This window comes from Onychostruthus taczanowskii, unplaced genomic scaffold, assembly GCF_017590055.1.
Source record: "Onychostruthus taczanowskii isolate IOZ18803 unplaced genomic scaffold, ASM1759005v1 scaffold56, whole genome shotgun sequence".
Classification (NCBI taxonomy): domain Eukaryota; kingdom Metazoa; phylum Chordata; class Aves; order Passeriformes; family Passeridae; genus Onychostruthus; species Onychostruthus taczanowskii.
Genome location: NW_024503235.1, coordinates 1291973 through 1312595, shown reverse-complemented (window position 1 = coordinate 1312595; position 20623 = coordinate 1291973). Strand labels below are relative to the sequence as shown.

The 20623-nt window shown below is 59.7% G+C and overlaps 1 protein-coding gene across 1 annotated transcript in view; it reads left to right on the top strand.

The window, feature by feature from the left end:
* The first annotated feature begins 3462 nt into the window (after positions 1 to 3462).
* Positions 3463 to 20623, top strand: part of MACF1 (microtubule actin crosslinking factor 1) — a 133453-nt gene continuing 116292 nt past the window's right edge. Inside the window, exon 1 of the mRNA XM_041417345.1 lies at positions 3463 to 3662. Coding sequence (XP_041273279.1) covers positions 3569 to 3662 — 94 coding nt within the window. The 5' untranslated portion in view covers positions 3463 to 3568. The remainder of the gene's footprint in view (positions 3663 to 20623) is intronic.

Below are 20623 nucleotides of genomic sequence, written 5' to 3'. Positions count from 1 at the left end.
GGGTGCGTGGGGATCCGGCCGTGCCGCCGTGCCAGCCCGGGAATCTCGGGGCTGGAAGAACCAGTTGATTCAAATGATGGCTCTTGAGACTGCACCGTCTGGGGCTGGGACAGGCAAATGTGCAAGGGTGCGGCTGGCCCTGCCCCAAATCCCAAATCCCAAATCCCTGAGGCTGGGAGATGGAGGGGTACCAGGATCCTGCCATGTTCACTGCTTCTCATGGACCTGCTCTGCCCCAAAATCCCCATCCTCCCACACCCAGGGATGGATTCTGCCAAGGCCCAGCCATTCCCCAGCTCCATTTCTGCCCGGGATGCCGAGTGCTTGTTGTCACCCAGCTGGATGCAGCCCGTGATGAAAGGCAGGGGGATGTCACAGAATTCGGTCTCATGCAGATTGCCCATTAAAAATAACTCGGGAGGTGCAGCGAGACAGTGCTGAGCTGGGAAAAAGGAAAAAAAAAAAGAGTTTGGAGACAGTTTTGTGTCACCAAGTTTGAAAATGAGCTGAAATATTGATTCGGATCCTTGCATTATTCAGCGGGAATGTCTGCGGGGCGCTGGCTGCCCCAGTGCCTCTTCCCACTGGGATCAGGCTTGGCACCAGGCATGGTGGCCTGAGCAATGTGCCCTGGGGGGACCTGGCACCTCTCAGTGAGGTGAGGGGAGGGCAGTGGGGGCTTGGCTTTTTGGGATCCCCAGGAAGGGGCAGCAGGGCCTGGGGATGGAGCCTGAGCACCATTTGGGGCTGGGGAACCCCATCCTTGTGCCACCATGGACCTTGTGGAGATGACACAGGAGTGGCACCTTTGTGGGTTTGGGGGACACAGGGATCTTGGTTTTGAGTGGGACACAGAGATCTGGGGGGCTCTTCATCCTCACTCTCCATGGGATCCAGCAGTCTCTGCATCCCTTCTGGCCATCAGAGCCAAGGAAAGGAGGACACAGCCCAGGGAGGGCCTGTGGGGGCTGGGACACGCTGGCCCAGGTCTCCAGGCAGCTCTGGAGCCGTTCCCTGCTTTTCTGGCATCTCCTGGGAAGGCAGCGGTGGGAGAGGAGGGGGGGCAGGACGTGGAGGGTCAGAGTGTGACCCTTGGCCCTGCCTTGCTCTGTCTCACTCCAGGCGCTTGGCAGAGGGTGAGGGCGGGCGGGGGTTGCTGCTTTTGGGGAAAAAAAGGGCTCTTTTATCCCAAATCGGTGCTGCCAGGGCCGTGCCAGGGTGCTGCCGGGCCAGGAGGGGCCGGGGGACTCCGGGATGCCAGGGGTGAGCGGGCAGGGGTGATGGACGAGGCGTCGCTGGGGCTTTCCAAGGGCTCTTTGAAAAGGTTCCTGGGAGTCCTTTGTCACCCGGGCGCGTCACCCGCGCCGCTGGCAGAGCCGGCGCTGGCTGAGGGAGGGAGCTGCTCTTCATCCCCGGGGACACGGGAACAAACCCCCTTGTTCTCGCTGCCTAGGGACCGGCTCGGGGCAGGTTCCGAGGAGGAATCGCTGAGTGCCAGCTGGCCGGCACAGATTTCCCTTTCCCTGGGAACGCGTTTTTGGGTCAGAGGGATGCGGCGGGCGCAGGCACCTCTGCGGGGCTCTGTGCCGGGCGGCTCCGCGGGCAGAGCCGGGGGAGCTGCGCCCCTGGGGCCGTTCCCGGGGGGTTCTCCGGCCATTCCCAGGGGGATGCTCCGCTGAGGATGCGTGCCTGGCACCGCAGGGCACAAAGGCCCTGCCTCGAGGTCGCGGCGATCGAAACCTTCCTCCCCACGGAGGCTCTGCCGGGGATGCAGCCGAGCACCCGCGCTCTGTGCCGCGTTAATTACTTTTCCTAATTAAGGCGCCAAGCTGAAAGGGAGATGCCTCCAAAATCGGGATGAGGGGGGTGATTTGTGTAACCCCACCCCAGGCCGGGGGCTGCGGGAGGAGCAGGAGGAGGAGGAGGAAGATGGAGGTGCTGCCCCTGGTCCCTCTTCATTCCCTGGAGGGATGCAGGGTGCGGCCCCCCACGCTGAGGGGGCTCGGGGGTCCCTGGGTGACGGTGGGGACACACAGTGTGTCTGTCTGTCTGTCTGTCTGAGCGGGATGGGGCTTTTCTCGTTGCCATGGTTACCCAGCCGGGCCCTCCAGTTGCCATGGGAACGGCGCATTGGGGTGAACAAGCAACATCTTGAGATGGCCAAAAAAGGGCCGGGGTTTGCCCCAGCGAGGGGGGGCTGGGTCTGGGGGGGTCATGGCGAGGGGCTGTCCTGTGGGCCCAGCGGGGGGGACTGCAGTGTCCCCTGGCCTGGGGACAGCCACCCTCGTGCCCTGTAAGAGCTGTTTCCACAGGAGGTTTTGCTCCGTTAGCCTGGCTGGGGTTTGGGGGGGCTGAGCGGGGTTTCTGTGGGTTTGGCAGTGCCAGGCAGGGTTGGCCCTGAGCCCCCATTTCCCAAACCCGGGGGGGTTCGGCTCTGCCCCACTGCTCCCCTGGGTGGGGCCTTTCCATCCCCTCCAGAGTCCCCCAGCTCATTCTCAGAGCCCCCTTCTTCCTGCCCATCCCTCGCCAGGTGATGCTGAGGGGTCCCCACTCCCCCTGACCCCTCCAGGCAGTGCAGAGTGTCCCCCCTGGTGTCAGCCCCGCTGCCACCCCTCTGTGTCACCCTCTGGTGTCACTGCCTGTGTCAGCCATCCTCCTGTGTTGTCCCCAATGTCACTCCCAGTGTCACACCCTGGTGTCGTTCTTGGTATTGCCTCCAGTGTCACCCCCCGCTGTCACACACAGTGTCACCCCCTGGTGTCGTTCCTGGTATCACAGCCATTGTCGCCCCCGGTGTCACCCCCAGTATAATCCCCGGTGTCACCCCTGTGTCACGCCGGTGTCACTCCCAGTAAAATCCCCGATGTCTCCCCGGTGTCACCCCGGTGTCTCCCCGGTGTCACCCCGCTGTCACCCCCGTTGTCCCCGCCCGGTGCTGCCCCGAGCGGCCGCCAGGGGTCGCGGCGGGCCCGGGGCGGGTTCCATGGGGCGGGGCCTATTCAGGGGTGTGGCCTCAACGGGGGCGGAGCAAACACGGCCAGGTGGGCGGGAACAATTCAGATGGGTGTGACCACGATAATTTCGAACTCAGGGGCGTGTCTAGGGGCGTGTCCCTCTCCATCGCAGTGTCCCCGCCCACGGGCGGTTACCGGCCCGGTGCTGGGGGGAGTCCCGGGAGCCATGAGCGGGTCTAGGGGCGTGTCCTGTGGGTGGGCACAATCCGAGGGCTTGTCCCCCGGGTGGGCGTGTCCCGGGACAATGGGAGTGTCCCGGGGCGTGTCCCGTGCCAGCGAGCTGGTCCTGGTGGGGATGGGCGTGTCCCAGTGCCGGTGGGCGTGTCCCCGGGGCGTGTCCCGGTGGCGGCCGGTGGGCGTGTCCCCGGGGCGGGTCCCGGTGCCGATGGGCGTGTCCCGGTGGCGATGGGCGTGTCGCCGGGGCGGGTCCCGGTGGGGGCGTGTCCCCGGGGCGGGTCCCGGTGGCGGGCGCGGCGCGGCGGAAGCGGCCCCGGCACAGACGGGCCCTGGCCGCGCCGCCGGCAGCTGCGCCCAGCCCGGGCACAAAGGCCGCCATGGCCGGCTACGTGCCGGGGCTGCTCCCGGCCAACCGGAGCCAGGAGAAGGAGTTCGTGCAGGCCTACGAGGACGTGCTGGAGCGCTACAAAGGTACCGAGCCCGCCGGGCCCGCGGCCGGGCCTGGAGCGCGCCGGGGCCGCCCCGCGGGGCTCACCCGGAACCTTCCCGTTGTTTTCCCGTTGTTTTCCCGGTGTTTTCCCGGTGTTTTCCCGCTGCCCGTGCGCGCTGCGGGGTGGATGCTCGGGGGCAGCATCCTCGGCTTGTCCCCGCGTGGGGTGCCCCGCTCCGGGTGTCCCCAGCGTGGGGACAGCTCCGAGCTGTCCCGGCTGTCGCTCGTCCCTGCCTGGGCTCCGGCCCTGCGTGGGTTCCCCGCGTGCCGCGGCTCCTGCGTGGGCTGCCCGCGGGCTCAGCATCCCTGCGTGGGGCGCCCGGGGGATGAGCGACAGCGCTGTCCCCGGCGTGGGGTGCCTGCCAGCCCTGCCCGAGCGCCCCACCTCCCCTCGGAGCCTTTCCCACAGTTTTGGGGTCCCCCGTGTGCCTTCCGTGGGGTGCCCGGCATCCCAGCGAGCAGCACGGCGTCCCCCATCCCTGTGCCCTCACCCGCGGTGCCACCAGGGCTGTGGGGACCCCTCCGTGTCCCCAGAGCCCCCCGGAGTCCCTCTGTGGTGGGGATGAGGAGCCCAGGTGCTGGTACCGGCAGTGAGTGTGCAGTTTTGATGTCATCCCCGGCAGCTGGGTGTGCGTTCTCATTCTTCTGCTTGTTATTGTGATTTTTTTTTTTTTTTCCCTCCTCCCCGCTGCAGCGCTCGGCTTGTCCTGGAGCCCAGATTCCAGCCCCACAGGGCTCCCCGTGCTCCGTTTTGTGAGTTCAGCAGCCAAGTCTCTTTAAAATGCGGATGGCCGGGCTCAGAGGAGCCAGGGCTCGCAGTGCCTGTTTCCTTTTCCTTTTTTTTTTTCCTGCGGAAAAAGGGGGAAGAATGGATTCCCTGGCTCCCTGATTCGGGGGGTGCCACTCAAACATCCCAGAGGTGGGAGAGACGTGCAGCCTCCGCAGGGAGCAGGGAATAAAACCTCCTCGGGTGCCTTGGAAAAGGCGCTGGGAAACGCGACCTGGGCTCGTCCAAGTACTTGACAAACTTTTTTATTAATAAAGAGCTGCTTTGATGTCCTTGGGTTCAGCGTGGAGACGCTGCCGTGGAAGGAGCCGCTGTTTGCATCGGGTTTGCTTTGTTCCAGGAAAAAAAATGGGAATTCCAGGGCCTGTAATGCACTTGGTCCGGCTGGAGCACCCTTGGCACCTGGGCTCCCCTTGCCCGCTCCCTGCCCTGGCTGTTGGTGCCTTCCATGAGCAGTTGGGTCCTTCTGGGAAGGAGTTTTGTAGGGAATACCTGGTTTTTGCACTGGGATATGGTAGAAAGCTGGAAATACCCCGCTGGGTGTTGTCAGAGCTTGTTTGTGGTGTAGGGGAAATGAGTGTTTATACTCCATGAAAGCTTTTCTTTGTTTTTGACCCTTTCTGAGCTCCCCACCCCTCCTGGGGCATCCCCCCAGCGCTGCAAGGGCCGAGTGGGAGCCCCAGTTTGGGTTGTTTGGGTTTGAGTTGGTGGATTTGTTGTCTCTTCCCTGTTATTCCCCGCTGCAGCTCCTGCAAACCATTCGGTTTTTCCTGTCCAGAACAAGTTTTCCACTGGCTCATCCCCTCCCCCTCTTAATCCTGCAAAAACAGAGAGTTTTCACTGAGATGTGACTGCTGAGCAGGGCAGACCTGTGGTGTTCTTGTGGTGGCCACCCCGGACCTGCCACATCCAGCAGGGCAAGGAGGACTCTTGGCACTGCCAGAGCCAGGATTGCAAATGCATTTCTCTTAGACAGCACCACTAAATACCCTAAAAAAAATCCCAATTTGAGCAGCGAGGCCTCTGCTGAGCGAGCCGGGACAGGTCCGGAGGGAATGAGAGCGGCAGCACGGGAAGGATCCCAGAGCAGGCTGCGAGTCCTGGATTTCCCTGGTGAGCAGGAGTGAAGCAGCTGGCAGATCCCCGTGATTCCTCCCTTTCTTTCTAAGAACACCCACCCTCGGCAGCGAGCGGGGTGCCGTGCCGCAGCGCTGCGGCGCCGGGGCTCGCGGGATGCTCCCGATCCCGGGCCTGCCTGGGGGAGGACGTTTGCATCAGCGCTGCGGGGGCACCCACCTGCTGTGCCCTGCTGCCGAGGGGGTGGCTTCAACCACAGGATGGGGCTAAAAGTGGGCATTTTGGGGGTGGTGGCTCCGCTGATGGCTCAGCGCGTTGTTGCTCTCGCTTCCTTCAGCCGCCGGCGTCCTCGGGGTTGTCCCGTCTGGAGAGAACCCCAGTTCCCAGAGCCACAGGTCCCCTGTGCCACCGCCTTCACCTGTGTGGCCCAGTTGGAAGCCAGCAGGCTGGTTCCCCGTGGGGATTCCAGCCCCTCTTGCCTCATCCTTGGAGCACGGTGCCGCGGCACATGCCGGGACCTGCTGCCGCGGATCCCGCTGGGAGCGACGGCGTCGGCGCGGGGGTGATGCTGCTGGTGGATCTTTTTGGACACCTCTCTTTTGGGGTCTGGGCTGACTCTGTCGTCCTGATCTGAGGCCACTCTCCATTCCCATGGCAGCCTCCTGTCGTGTTTTGGGGTGCTGACCCTCGCGTGGAAGTCGTGGCCCCGAGCTGAGCAGCCCCCGGCAGCTCAAGGGTGCCGGCGGCTCTGCCAAGCTCAGAACACAGGTCATGCTTCCCCTGCTCTCAGTGCTGTAAACATTAACTAATCAATTCTGGTGAAATCCTTTCTTTCTCGTAATTAACTGGGTTTTTTTTGGGATTGGGGGTAGAAAACCTGGAGCTGTGGCACCTCAAAAGCTTTTCCCTGCTCCCGGTGCTGTCTCTGCCTGCTCCGTGGTGCCCGGCACGTGGCCTGGCTTGTTTGGACTGGGACAGCACAAGGTGGTTTGTCACCTTGGTTGAGTAAACTGCCTTCATTTAGGGAGGGAACAACCTCCCAAGGACTGGAGGAGACCTTAGGGTGGGCAGGAGAGGTGGGGGACCCTTGTATAGATCAACCAGGATTCATTCCAGTTGGGACTGGAGCCTTCCTGGTGGTGGGTGGCATTCCTGGCCGTGGCCATCTCTGAAGAACCTCATTTTTTCCCACTTGTGGCTGGTGTTGTGCCACAACAAACGCACCTGGAGGTGTCTGAGGACTCGGAGGTGCCTTGTTCCTTGAGCCAAGCAGCTCCCCCAGCGTGCAGCCGCCTCCTGATGCCAGGCATTGCTGGGAGATCCATCCCACAGGGATAAACATCGCTCTGGCTGGTGCCTCTGTGGCCTGTGAGATCACTGCTGGGGCTGCTGGCGTGGTGGTGACTCCTCACTGGGGGAGAGGAAGCCCTTCTTCCTCTTCATCCCTCGAGAGAAGGGTTGGCCAAGTTCCACTTTTGGAGCGGAGAGTCCCTGGCTGGAGCAAGTGTGGGGGGAAGCTGGGCTGGAGGCCAAGGGATTTTCCATCATTGGGTGAATAACCCTGATTTTTGGGGGGGTTTGTGTGGGAGTCATTGGCTTCTCTGGCATGGGGGAAGGGGAGCAGAGGCAAAAGGGGGGCTCAGGGAGGTGGCAGGAGCCCGGGGCAGCCCTGGCTGTGCGAGGTGGGTGCAAGGAGCTGTTTTGCTCCGTTTGCTTCAGCCAGCAGGGAAACGGGGCTGGTGGCATTGCAGGTGACAGGATGCACCCCACCTGGCCTGGCTGGCTCTCTGCATGGAGCCATCCCCATGCCAAGGCCCGGAGGTGCCTCCCGGGCTGGGATTGCCTGGCACAGAGGCGTGTGCCTCCCCCCATGCCGCCGGCATCCCCGGGACCAGCGGAAGCCGCGGCCGTGTCCCGGTGCCCTGCTGATGACCCAGAACCGTGGCTGAGCCCTGCTCTCACAGCTCCTGCGGCTCTTGGCTGCTTCTCCTCCTTCCCACGTGGTGAGAAGATCCCCTGGGAGGGCAGGGGGTGGCTGCGAGGTGGCCTCACCCTGTACCTGCCTGGCACCGGGACGTGAGCGGGGCTGCGCCGGGAGGCTTTGATCTCCTCTCAGCAGCCTTTGGAAAGGGCTGGGGCTGTTCCCTGCCTGCTCTGCTCGGCTCTGCATTCCCGTGGAGCCTTTTCCTTCCCGGCTCATGCTCCGGGGCGAGACCGGAGTCTTTGACCTCCGTCTGCTGGGTCTGAGCCAACCTCCTTTCCAGGCTCTGTCAGCTAAGTTTAGACTGCTCTGGACATACCGTGGCTGATGCCAGTGGCAAGGAACCTCCCAGAGGGAAGTAAAACAAGAGGTTTTATTTAAATTTAAAGTGTCTTAACACCATTGTTTGAATACCCTGGTGATAAGTGCCTTTTTTATGGGTCTGGAATGGATAAATCCAGGCTGTGGGAGCAGCAGGGTGCTGCAGGTTCCAGTTCCTCCTGTCTTGCTGCAGGGAGAGGCTGTGCTGGAGCTGGGGGTGGGCAAGAAGGAGCTGGTCCATGCTGGGATGGCTGGATCCAGCTCCAAACTCCTGCACAGAGGGGCTGTGAGCCCTGCCTGGACCGTGTGGCTGGTTCCTGCACGGGGCAGTGTTTCTCTGCTGGCTGCAGCAGCAGGGCCAGGACAGCCGTGGGGTGGCAGGAGGATGCTCAGAGCAGCTGGGAAGCAGCACAGGGAAGCCCTGGAAGGAACCCCTCTCCCTGATATCCAATAATCCAGTCCTTCCCAATCCTCTCTGTGTCTCTGCCGTGCCCAGGGATGTGGTTGTGTTCATGGGTCCCAGGACGAGGGAAGAGATGAGAATCTTGACTCCATGTTTTAGAAGGCTGATTTATTATATTATGATATTATATTGTATTAAAATGCTATACTAAAACTCTGCTAAAAAGAACAGAAAGAAAGGATCCGTCAGAAGACTCAAAAGGAAAGGAATAGAATGGATAACAAAATCCTGTGACCACTCACAGCCTCGACACAGGTGGCTGTCATTGGTCATCAAGTAAAAACAATTTCACATGCTGGCTAAACAATCCTCCAAATCGCATTCCAAAGCAGCAAAACATGGAGAAGCTGAAGCATCCCGGCTTCTCAGGAGAAAAGATCCTGACCAAAGGATTTTTCATAAAACATGTCTGTGGCACAGGGCGTCTCTGCCGTGCTGTGGCCGGATCTTAGCAAGGCCAGCGGAGTGTTGCAGGCAGGTGAGGCAATCGCTGCCCTGGGGAGGGGCGGTGCTGCCACACCTGGGATGGGGACACAGCTGGAGCCCTGGCTGCTGGGGCTGGTCAGCCGTGCCCCCTGGCAGTGGGTGAGCCCTGCCAGCTCCATGGGCAGGACCAGCAAACCGGCTCCTCTCCTCAGCCCTGATTGCTCACACCTTTCCCATCCCATCCCGTGTCCCGGGACGAGGGAAGAGATGAGAATCTTGAGTCCATGTTTTAGAAGGCTGATTTATTATATTATGATATTATATTGTATTAAAATGCTATACTAAAACTCTGCTAAAAAGAACAGAAAGAAAGGATCCGTCAGAAGACTCAAAAGGAAAGGAATAGAATGGATAACAAAATCCTGTGACCACTCACAGCCTCGACACAGGTGGCTGTCATTGGTCATCAAGTAAAAACAATTTCACATGCTGGCTAAACAATCCTCCAAATCGCATTCCAAAGCAGCAAAACATGGAGAAGCTGAAGCATCCCGGCTTCTCAGGAGAAAAGATCCTGACCAAAGGATTTTTCATAAAACATGTCTGTGGCACAGGGCGTCTCTGCCGTGCTGTGGCCGGATCTTAGCAAGGCCAGCGGAGTGTTGCAGGCAGGTGAGGCAATCGCTGCCCTGGGGAGGGGCGGTGCTGCCACACCTGGGATGGGGACACAGCTGGAGCCCTGGCTGCTGGGGCTGGTCAGCCGTGCCGTGCCCCCCGGCAGTGGGTGAGCCCTGCCAGCTCCATGGGCAGGACCAGCAAACCGGCTCCTCTCCTCAGCCCTGATTGCTCACACCTTTCCCATCCCATCCCGTCCCGTCCCGTCCCGTCCCATCCCATCCCATCCCCTCCCATCCCATCCCATCCCATCCCAGGGTGGGAACCAGCAGAGCCGGTGCTGGGGGAGCAGGGCTGGAGGCAGGGAGCTGATCTGCCCAGCACACCCCTCATCCCTGCTGGATGCTGTCCTTGAGATCTGCCTTTCCTTCCAGACTTCTTTCCTGCCTTCCTTTCCTGCCTTCCTTCTGCTCTTTCTCCAGGGAAACTCCAGATTTAATCTCTCAGCGCTGCCCTGTCTGGGGGGTCTGGGGAGGTTTAAACAGCCTCCAGCTTGGAGAGGGAAACTGCCAAGGAAATTCAGAGGATGCTTGTGTTAATGAGCTGGGAAGTTTCACTTCCAAGCTCTTGCGGTGGGGTTTTGTGTGTCTGGATGGATCTCACCCGGCTGGGGGGCCGGGGAGGGGGATCCTCCAGCCTCAGCTTCCCACGGGGGGTGTGTGGTGGGGCAGGAGGCTGAGTGATCAGATTTGGCCTGTGTTTGGCCCTGGACAGGGTGAAATGAGTCCTGGGATGTGATCTGAGTGTCCTGCTCCTGGGTCAGATAAGCCCAGGGATTCCTGGAAGATGGGGGGGGAGTGGGAGGGGGGCTCTTGGGCAAAAGATTCGGGGTGAGAAGCAGGATGCTGATCCTGGCAGGATGGGCTGCAGCTCCCTGTGGCTCCTCAGAGCACAGCCTGGTCCTGTGGCTGCCAGCAGAGGTGGGACAGGTCTGGCTGCAGAGCCTCTCCTGGTCCCTGCAGCCGTGTCCTCTCTGTGCCTGGAGTGTCCCTTTGTCACCCACTGTTTATCAGTGCTCTGAGCCAGCCAGCTCCGGGCGCTGGGAGGCCACAGTTGTGTTTATTTTGTTGTTTTCCTGTGCGTGACAAGCCTGCATTTCCATTTTTCATTTCCTGTTGAGCCCTGTTTCCCTCCCCTGAGTCCCAGCGTGCCCTGCCTGCCCTCCTCTGCTCAGATGAGTGGTTTTTTTTTAATGATGCTGGAGAAGCTTTTCCAGCCTCCCACAGGTGATGAGTGCTGTGTTTTGCACCTCTGCAGCACCTGCGTGGGCTGTGTTCTCTCCCAGCTTCTGGGGGTGTGTGGTGGGGCAGGAGGCTGAGTGATCAGATTTGGCCTGTGTTTGGCCCTGGACAGGGTGAAATGAGTCCTGGGATGTGATCTGAGTGTCCTGCTCCTGGGTCAGATAAGCCCAGGGATTCCTGGAAGAGTGGGGGGGGAGTGGGAGGGGGGCTCTTGGACAAGATGGTTTGGGGGATTCGGGGTGAGAAGCAGGATGCTGATCCTGGCAGGATGGGCTGCAGCTCCCTGTGGCCCCTCAGAGCACAGCCTGGCCCTGTGGCTGCCAGCAGAGGTGGGACAGGTCTGGCTGCAGAGCCTCTCCTGGTCCCTGCAGCCGTGTCCTCTCCGTGCCTGGAGTGTCCCTTTGTCACCCACTGTTTATCAGTGCTCTGAGCCAGCCAGCTCCGGGCGCTGGGAGGCCACAGTTGTGTTTATTTTGTTGTTTTCCTGTGCGTGACAAGCCTGCATTTCCATTTTTCATTTCCTGTTGAGCCCTGTTTCCCTCCCCTGAGTCCCAGCGTGCCCTGCCTGCCCTCCTCTGCTCAGATGAGTGGTTTTTTTTTAATGATGCTGGAGAAGCTTTTCCAGCCTCCCACAGGTGATGAGTGCTGTGTTTTGCACCTCTGCAGCACCTGCGTGGGCTGTGTTCTCTCCCAGCTTCTGTTTTGCCCACCTTGAGCTCTGCTGGGAGCCTTTTCCCCTTCCCCAAGCTCTGCTGGGACCCCTGCCCAGCTCGGGGGCGTAATCCTGGCATGGCTGGGATTGAAACCAGCTCCTTCTCCAAGTCTCTTGCTCTGCCCTTGCTCCCCCAGCCATCCACCCTGCTCCTGCACAGCCACAAAGCTGTGCCTTGATCCCAGTGGGATTTTTGTGTCCTGTCAGGCTGGGACTCATCTTGGTTTTTATTAATTGTTATTTGGGTCCGTTGTGACCCTACAGAAATGCTTTTGCCAGCAGCTTATTTTTCCCTGCAGGAAACTGTATACAAGGGCTCCCTTGGCCGGGAGATTCCAGCTGACCTTGGGCAGTTTTGCTCCTGGTAAATCCTGTGGGAGCGACTCCTTTCCATGCGGGATGGGGTCGGGGTATCTTCCCAGCCTGGTGGTCCCGCTCTGCCCACCAGCTAATGAGCGTTAATTAGTGCCCCCATGCACCACCCCGTGCTTCAGGCGTGTTCAATTGCCACCACAGTGATGCTGGGGACAGCTGGTGTGGTCCCTGTGACCCCTCTGGTGACAGTGCAGCCTTAAGGCTGTCCCTAAATAAATCCCCCAGCACCCCAGACGTGTCCAGGATCCATTCCCTGGCTCTGACAACATCCTTGGCATGGCTTGAACAGCCCCATCCCCACTTTTGGGGCTGCTGGGGTGTCCCAGCATCCCCTCAGCTCCGGGGTGACAGCGCTGGGGACATCAGTGGTGGCACGGGAGGTTTCAGTGCAGGTGGCTCCAGACGCTGCTGCCTGGGGGGGATATTTCATCCTGGGGGGGGGATATTTCATCCTGGGGGATATTTCAGCTGTTTGGGATGCTTCTCGTTCCTGCTGGGAGGGCAGTTGCTGTGCTGGGAGATCTGGGATTCCTGGATGTTTCGGGAGCTGGGGGCTCCCCTGACTCCCCCCTCCCCAGTCTCAGTGTGCTGGTGGAGCCAGCTGGAGGGATCCTCCCTCCTCCAGGAATTCCTGGCGTTCCCGGCAGAGGGGAGAGGAGCTGGGATGCTTGGGGATGGGATCTGGTGGCGTCAGACCCGCTTGCCATTAACCCCCTCGGGGCTGGAGGAGGGAAGTGTCCTTCTCCCCGTCAAGGCAGGGTTTGGGGGAGCTCAGAGGGTTCTGGGGTGAATTCCCCCCATCTCCTTCCTCCTGCTGTCATTTTGCTGCCTGCTTGCCCTGTCCAGTGGCCATCCTGGAGGGGTCTGGTCTCTCCCCTTTGCCAGGAAGGGAGGGATGGGGATAAATAAGGTGGGATCTCACTGTCCCCCCGTGATGGGCTCAGCTCTCCGTGCCTCTTTGGGGGTGTTGGAGAGGAAGGCCATGATGTCCCCTCATGTCCCCTCCACAGGGCTGTTCCCACCCTTCCTTCTCACAACCCCTTTGTCAGCAAGGATCAGGATTTTTTTTTCCCTTTTTTTTTCCCCCTTCCTTTAGAGGAAAATTCCATTGTGCTATTTTTAGTGGTGACAACTTGGCTTCTCCCAACAACTTTGATTCTGCTGCCGGCGGGCGCGGGGGCATGGCTGGGAATGGCCCTGTGATGCCAGGGATGCAGAGGGCACCAGGCACCTCCAGCTCCTAAATCCAGGCTCTTCATGTGGCCACTCCCTGGTGGAGATGGATGGATCAGCTCCCTGGATCAGCTCCTGCATCAGCTCCTTGCTGGGAGCTGAGGATGTCACCTCCATCCCCAGGGGTGCAGAGGGTGCTGGGGTAACCAGGGTGTGGAGGAGGCACCTCACCACTGCCCCTCTTTCCAACTGGGAGCTCCCTGAGGGAATTTTGGCTCCCTGCTTCCCAGCTGTCAGGGCCACAGGCAGCAACTGGCCTGCTGGGTTTGCTGTGCTCACCATGCAAAGTGATACCCCCAGTGTGTGTCTGTCCCTGGAGAAGTGTCTGTGTGTCCTGGAGCTGTGGAGGAGGTGGACACAGGGTTGCTTCCATGAGTGTTTTGTTTTTAATTAATATTTCTATGGGTAATTTGCCATGGGATGTGATTTGTTCTGGGGATGCATCTCACAAACAGGGAAGGAGCCAGGGGTTCAAGTGCCCGTGGATGAGAGGAATCTCCTTGCTACCCTGAGTTTCAGGGAGCTTCCCCCCTGGTTTTTGGGGGGAGATTTGGCTCCTGCAGCACATCCTTGCTCTATTTCTCTCCCCTTCCTCTGGCAAAGCTCAAATGCTGTGTGGGAGCCCAGGCAGGATCATCCTGCACCGTGTGGTGGGTCTTGCTCAATCTGCTGGGATCTTTCCAGAGAGGGAATGAGGAGAGCAGGATCCACCTCCATGACAGCACGTTTCAACACTACTGATGATGATTATATTATTATAATTATCATTGTCATTATTGTCTTTATTATTTGATTTAACAGAAGTCCTGGTCTGTGCCTGGTGGACACCAGTCCTGCTGAAGGGCAGCAATGAGCAGGTCAGGCACTCGGATCGCTCTGGGCTGGTTCCTGCTGCCAAAAATTCCTTTAAAACCAGTAAATCTCCTTTTCAGCTTTGTAAGCCCCTTGCAGCCAGGGTGAGGTGAACATGTGGTGGGTGTAGGGGGACAGAGACAGGAAGGATCTGCTCCCCATCTGCTCCTGGGTCTCACCTGGCCCATTTTTCCAACATTTTATGGCACTTCTCTGACGCCTTCTCCCACACTGTTGGCCTGGTGGCAGTCACCAGGGTGGCTTTTCCCACAAGGATGGGAGCCCATCTGCCCCTGCCTGCATTTGCCTCGCCTTAAATCCCATTGTTTTTTTTTTCTTTCCCCTCCCAATTCCCTCAAACACTCTCCTTGCTGGAAATATCCCCGGGACATACAATCTCTGAAAGCTCCAGCGTGGAGGGGTGGGATGAGGGATGCCGGGGGGCCCTGGTGGTTCAGGGCAGTTGCTGGGCTCATTTGCAAAAAGGGGGGTGGCCTCAGCCCTGGGAGGCTTTCATCAAATAAGGAAACACTGCCAGTGGTCAAAGGGCGACGGAGAGGAGTCCAGCAGGAATGCTGAGCTGGGGACAGTGGCTGGAGCTGGTGGGTGCCCCGATGCCACCCAGCTGAGCAGGGGAGGGTGTGTTCTGCTGGAAGATGAACTTGGAGAAGTACAAGAAGTTCCTGGATGGACTCGGCACCCTGAGAGGTATTTGTGACCCGTGGCAGGGGGAGGCTGAGCAGATGGGTGCCACCATCTGTCATCGATCCCCGATCAGGCGGATCCAGCGCTCCCGGCACGGCCAGGAGGAGCTGCCGGGGAGGGGTGGTGCTTCCAGGGCTTCACTTCCCTCTTTTGTCCTCTTCTTGGGTTTGGAGCTGGGCACAAAGGAGCACAAGAACAACTGGGGAAGGAACTGAGCTCCAATTCCTGCTCTGGGGGAGAGCAGGCTGCTGTTCCCACGGGCTCTGCTGGGCGCGTTTTCACCGCGTGGCTGCGGGTGCGCGGTGGCACCCGGGTGCAGATTGCTGTTTTCCCACTTCCCTTCTTTCTAAAGCTCTTTCTCAGTGCTCTGCCCTCTCCTGCCTCTCGGGCTGTCCCTGGAGAGCCAGCTGGGACACCCGATCGTGCTGGCCTGGCCCCTGGCAGGTGGCTGGAGGCACGCAGCCGTTGTCCCACTGTCACAAGCAGCGAGCCAGGGCTGCGGGAGAGCAGCTCGGCTTACCTGGTGCTCTGAGAATGCTTTTTCTCCCCTTTCTTTCTCTATTTCTTATCCTCCCTACTGTCAGAGGAGCTTTTTCCTCTGGAATTCCCAGCCAGCCTCATCCTGCTGCAGGAGTTCTGCTAGAAGGAGAGGAGAGGGAAACAGAAGGCACCTGGAATGCCATCGCCTGTCATCCGACAATGCTGTCATTGACTTGCCCCTTTTTACAGCAAGGCCTCGGCTGGGCTTTACCAGCTGATCCCATTGTATAACAAAGGTGAATCAATTCCATGTTTAATTTAGCAGGGAGCCAAGGGAGTTGTCACCAGCGGGCTGGCAGTGTCCCCACCCTCCCGTGCCGCCACCGCCACCACGAAGGGTTAATCCCACAGCTCTGTGCTGACAGCTGCCCTGAGTTATCGAGTCTGGGAGGAATATAATTCACTTTCTTATGCTGCCCTGGTGTCCATCATACATTTTTCCTGAGCCTCGCTGCAGCTGGCACTGGGAATCAATGTGAAAGGAGCCCTGAGCTGCCATGTGCTGGCTGGGAGTGCCGGGGGTGGTGGCTGCCTCTGTCCCCTCCATCTCCAGCCCCTCAGCAGCCAGAGCAGGGATGGGTGCTGGCTTTGGGTGTGGGGTTTGGGTGCCATTGAGCCCCACTCTGTGTTTTGGGGCTGCTGCTGAAGCTCTCCCATGGAGCTTTCCAGCCCCGTCTCCAGCTGCAGCTCGGCGAATTCCCGTCGTGCCCGCGAGAGCGAGGTGCAGGGAGCCAAGATGACATTATTAATCGTGTTTACAAGGTGACTGCTTGCAGGAGCTGAGCTGGCAGCCTTCCCCTCTCCAGGTGCTGCCCAGAGCTCAGCCAGGAGTGTTGGCTCCCGCATCCCAGAGCTCGTGGCACTTTCCGTTCCCGCGAGCCCGGAACAAGGACGTGGAAGCGCAGCTGGCACGTCCCTGAGAAGCCCAGTCTGTGGGTTTTGGTCTGTTTTGCTGCCTCTAGACCCAGTGATGACGACTTTGTCTGTCACCAGCTGTGTTTACCATAGCCCTCTGTGGCTTTAGTTCAGTGGGGTGGAGGCTGGAGTTGTCCAACCTGGTCTGGTGGAAGGTGTTCCTGCCCGTGGGGGTGAAATGGCCTTTAAGGTCCCTTCCAACCAAACCAGTCTGGGATTCTGTGCTTGAACCAGCACAGTTTGAGCCCTTTCATGCTGCTGGGGGTTTCCCAGTGCATCCAAGCACAAAAGGGGCGCCCACAGGGAATGTTTGGCTCTCTGGCGTGGGGATGCTGTGCCGTGCATCCTGCTGTCACTGTTTGCCATTGCCATGGATCTAAGTGTGCTCCCAGCACTGAGAACAGCCAGCCCAGCCTGCCCTTGAGCTACAGGGCTGGCCAGAGCTGGAGGAAAACAAGGTTTTATTGCTGGAGAGGTTTCTTTTCCCTTCTCCCCCCCTCATCTCTATTCATCTCCCCGGGGAGGTGGAGGCAGCAGCGGATATTGGAGCTGGGAGTGTTTCATATGTAAATGCTCGTGTGTGTAAGTCCAGGCCCCTGACCCCCGGCTCCGTGCCAGCATCCATCCCTGTCAGCCCTCCAAGGGGCTTGGAGAGCATCCCAGTGCCCCCAGCTGGGATGGGGCTGGAGGGCCCTGCCAGATCCCTGTCTCCATGCTGGGGACAAAGGATGCTGCTCCAGGGGGGACCCTGCCCCGGTGGGTGTGGGGTCACCCAGACTTTCCACACAGTTTCCATCTTGAGTTTCCCGGGGCAGCGTCGGTCACGGCCCCGAGACGACCAGATCCTTTGGGCTGGGCTGAGGAAACCCATTAGATTACAAATTTATTGCTGGGTTAATTTTACCAGCGAGCACGAGGCCGGCCGGTTTCGCTTTCTGAGGAGTTTTGTTGTTTACTTGGTAGCCGGCTCAAACCTGGCATCTCCTCGGCCCTGTCCGTGCATTGCCAGCTAATCTGGCTCCATCTGACCTTGGAGCTGCCACGTGCTTTCCCCAGGGGAACCGTGCTCAGATTTTCCTCTGTGACCAAGGAGTGGGTCCATGCTTGTTCCTGTCACCTCACCGTGGCACGTGTGCCCGCAGTGAGGAATTTTGCAGCTCCGCTGAGTTGCTGCTGTTAAAAAGGAGGGATTTGGGTGTTAGGTGCTGCCTGAAGGATGTGCGGGGTCAGAGCAGGAGGCAGGAGCAGCATCCTGCCCTGCTGTGTGCCACGGTGCTGGAGTGGTGCCACAGCCTGTCCCCTTGTCACTGTTTGCTTTCGTCCCATCGTGTGGTGGCTTCCCCGAGGAGCAGACGGGGCCACCCAAGGTGGCCGGGTGTGATAAGAGATCCAGGGCCAACATCTTCCCTGGCTGCCCTGGGTGGAGGCCCTGGTGAGTTTTGGCTCCTCCAGCATGAGCTCTGCCAGCCCTGTGTCCTTGTGCATGAGGAGGATGGGGCTGGTGTCTCCTGGGAAAGGGTGGGGGACACTTCCAGTACGGCCACCCGGTGTCCCCTGGGCAGCCCTGCCAGGCAGACACTGGCTGTGTCCTAACTGAGGATCTCTGCTGATTTACAGCTTTCCCACCACTGCTTTGTGGTGCCAGGGATGGTTTTAGCCCCAGAGAGGTCCAGCTCAGCCCTGCTGAGGGAATCTGCTGGGCTTGGGCCAGGCTGGAGGGGTCCGGCGGATCTGGGGCTTGAACGGAGCGGCCAGAGCAGTGTTAGCAACTGGATTATTTCATTTGCTTTTTAACAGGGATTAAGTTTCTCTGCAGGAGAGCAGGTCTCTAGGGAACAGAAGTTTTGGGCTCCTGCCTCCCCCTTTTTTTAAATCCTACATTTCTCTGTGCTGCTGCACGCCAAGGCCAACTGGCCGGGAGCTGGCGGGAGCAGCTGGGATGAAGCATCACTTCAGGGCACAGCACAGCCATGACCTGGGGTGTGAGCGAGCTGGGAAGGACCAGGACCAGGTCCTGGGTGCTTTGTGGGGGCAGCTGTGCGTGCTGTGCTCCTCAGACCCCCCTCTCCAGAGGCAGGGTGCTGGGGCTGGCTGGCAGAGCAAGCCGCTGCTCCTTCTCCCGCCCGGCGTTAATCAGGTTTCACACTGCTTAGTTTGGGACAGCTAATGAGATCAGGGCTCAAGGTTGCTGCCTGCCCTCCATCTGCAGAGGAAGAGGAGGGAATTGGCTGCTTCCTTCTCTTTGACCTCCATTTCTCAGAGGAGGCTTTGCACATCTCCAGCTCCACCACCGCCGTCCTCGCGCTGGCAGCGTGGCGAGGCTGGGGAGACCCTGAGCTGCCTTTTTGGGGCACACCTGGGGAGCTGCAGGCAGAAAAAAGAGGGGACCCACAACTTCCTAACAGCACCTTGGGCAGTGACCTCTGTGCTTTATTTGTGGAGCTGGTGGCCATACCCAGGGGACAGCCCAGCCCTGACCCCCGTGGCCCCAACACCCCCGTTGTGTGGAGCCTGTGCAAACACAGCAGCCCCCAAACAAAGCTCAGCCAGTTCCCACTAGCCCAACATTTCCCTATTTCCCCCGCTGCCAAGCAGCCTCTGCTTGGCGTTGGAATAACGAGCCTCTCTGCGGAGACACCGGCTCTTTTGTTAGCTGGCAGAAAAGGAGTTTTGATGCCGGCCATCCCTCCGCCCCCCGGCTTTCCTGCTCCCTAAGCCGCTGCTGTGGGAAGTGCAAAGCTTGGACTTGAGCTGCCGGGGATGATCCCAGTGCCTGCACTCCTGTCCAGCTCCCCATGGCTCTCCCTGGGCTTGGCGAGCAGCTCTGCACCCCGAGCAGCCCCAGCACAGCGGGGCCTGCCTCTCACATAATTTGGGGGATTTTTCCAGCATTTGGGGCGTTCCTGGTGCTGCTGTGCAGGCGGCAGGTGCAGGATTTGGGATTTGGGTTGCTCTCCTGTGCCTCTCCCCTCTGCCAGGGTTTCTGTCAAATCTCCTGCTGGGGGGTTTTTTAGTGATTTGATTTTTCATGGCTTTCTCCCCACGCTGCCGGGGTGTGCTGGGAATTCTGGAGCCGGGTGTTTATCCAGCGGCTCTGTGGAGGTGTCCCCGTGGCCGGAGGGGTAGGGAGGGACCCAGAGATGGCATCACCTTCCTCCTCCTCCCCCAGCCTGGGAAAGAAGCCACCTCTCGTGTCAGCACAGGCCCCTGGGAAGGCGTGCAGACGTGTGTGGTGTGTCCTCTTGCACGTGGGTGTGCGAGCAAGCCTTCCTCTGCCCAGGGCTGGTGGTGCTCCCTCCCAAAGAGCCCGTACTGTTTTCTGCCGGGAGGCTTTTGCTGTTCTTTCCCTTTGCTGTTCCCTGGGAAAGAAGCCACCTCTCGTGTCAGCACAGGCCCCTGGGAAGGCGTGCAGACGTGTGTGGTGTGTCCTCTTGCACGTGGGTGTGCGAGCAAGCCTTCCTCTGCCCAGGGCTGGTGGTGCTCCCTCCCAAAGAGCCCGTGCTGTTTTCTGCCGGCTTCCCTTTGCTGTTCCTTCCCTTTGCTGTTCCTTCCCTTTGCATCCCCATCCTCACCTCTCCCCTCTCACCCTCAGTGCATCCAGGATGGCTCCAATCTCTCCGTTCACCTTTGATCTGTGCCTTTCCCTGTTCCCTCCTGCCCTCCCCGTGCAGGACAATGCCACCGAGTCCGTGCCAGCTCCGCGGGGTTCGGTGCTTTCCGGGCTTACGTGGCCGTGAATTTCGTGGCATCACTCAATGAGCAGGCACTGCCAGCGTCCTCGGAGGGGTGACAAGCCACGGGAGGCTTCTGAGAAGTGGGAAGCGATGAAATAATGCCTGAGCTGCTGCGTCAGCAGAATCCCAGCAGCCTTGGGGAGGGCGGATGGAGGGAGGTTTGTCCTGCTGGGAAAGCAGCGGTGAGATCACCCCCCCTCCAGCGTGACGCTCGCTCCCGGGATGAGAGAGAGTTCCAAAGGCCAGGCAGTGCTGGGGAGAGTCGGAATGAGATGTGTCCAGGCTGGCTTTGTGTGCACGTGGCTCCTGGGCAAGGATCAGTGTCAGGGGCACGGGGAGCTGGGGTCACGCTGGGGGATGCATGGAGGGGTTTTTTCTGGGTGTCCCAGGAAAGGTGCTCAATCTGGGGCACCAAAAAGCGAGCCCCACCAAGGAAAGGAAGGTGATGCCTTGGGAATGCCAACTGCTCTTCCTGCAGGAAATGTGGGAGCCTCTTCCTGATCCTGCTGTGCAGGGAGCAGTCTCCTCTTGAGTTATTTTTGAGGTTCTGGAGGCCCTGGGTTCTCCTCTTGGCTCTGTCCATCTCACCAGAGCTGGTCCCTTTGGGTGGCCCCCGTTGGGATGTCACATTCCTGTAGACCCCATAACTGCTGGTGTGCTGGGGGATTTGCCCTCCAGCCTGGCAGCAGGAGCTCGTGCTGCTGGGGAATGATTAAGTCATGAGCAGGTGGCTGTCCAGCTCAGCTGTTTGCCTTTGCAGGATGAAAGCCACAGGAATGATGTTTGCTTCCAGCCTTGCCTGGAACCTCCTTATCCCTGCCCTCCACCTTCATATCCCACAGCAAGGGGGGCTTTCCCACGTCCCCCCGGTGCAGCACTGCCCGCCCTGCTGTGGGAAGGGAAGT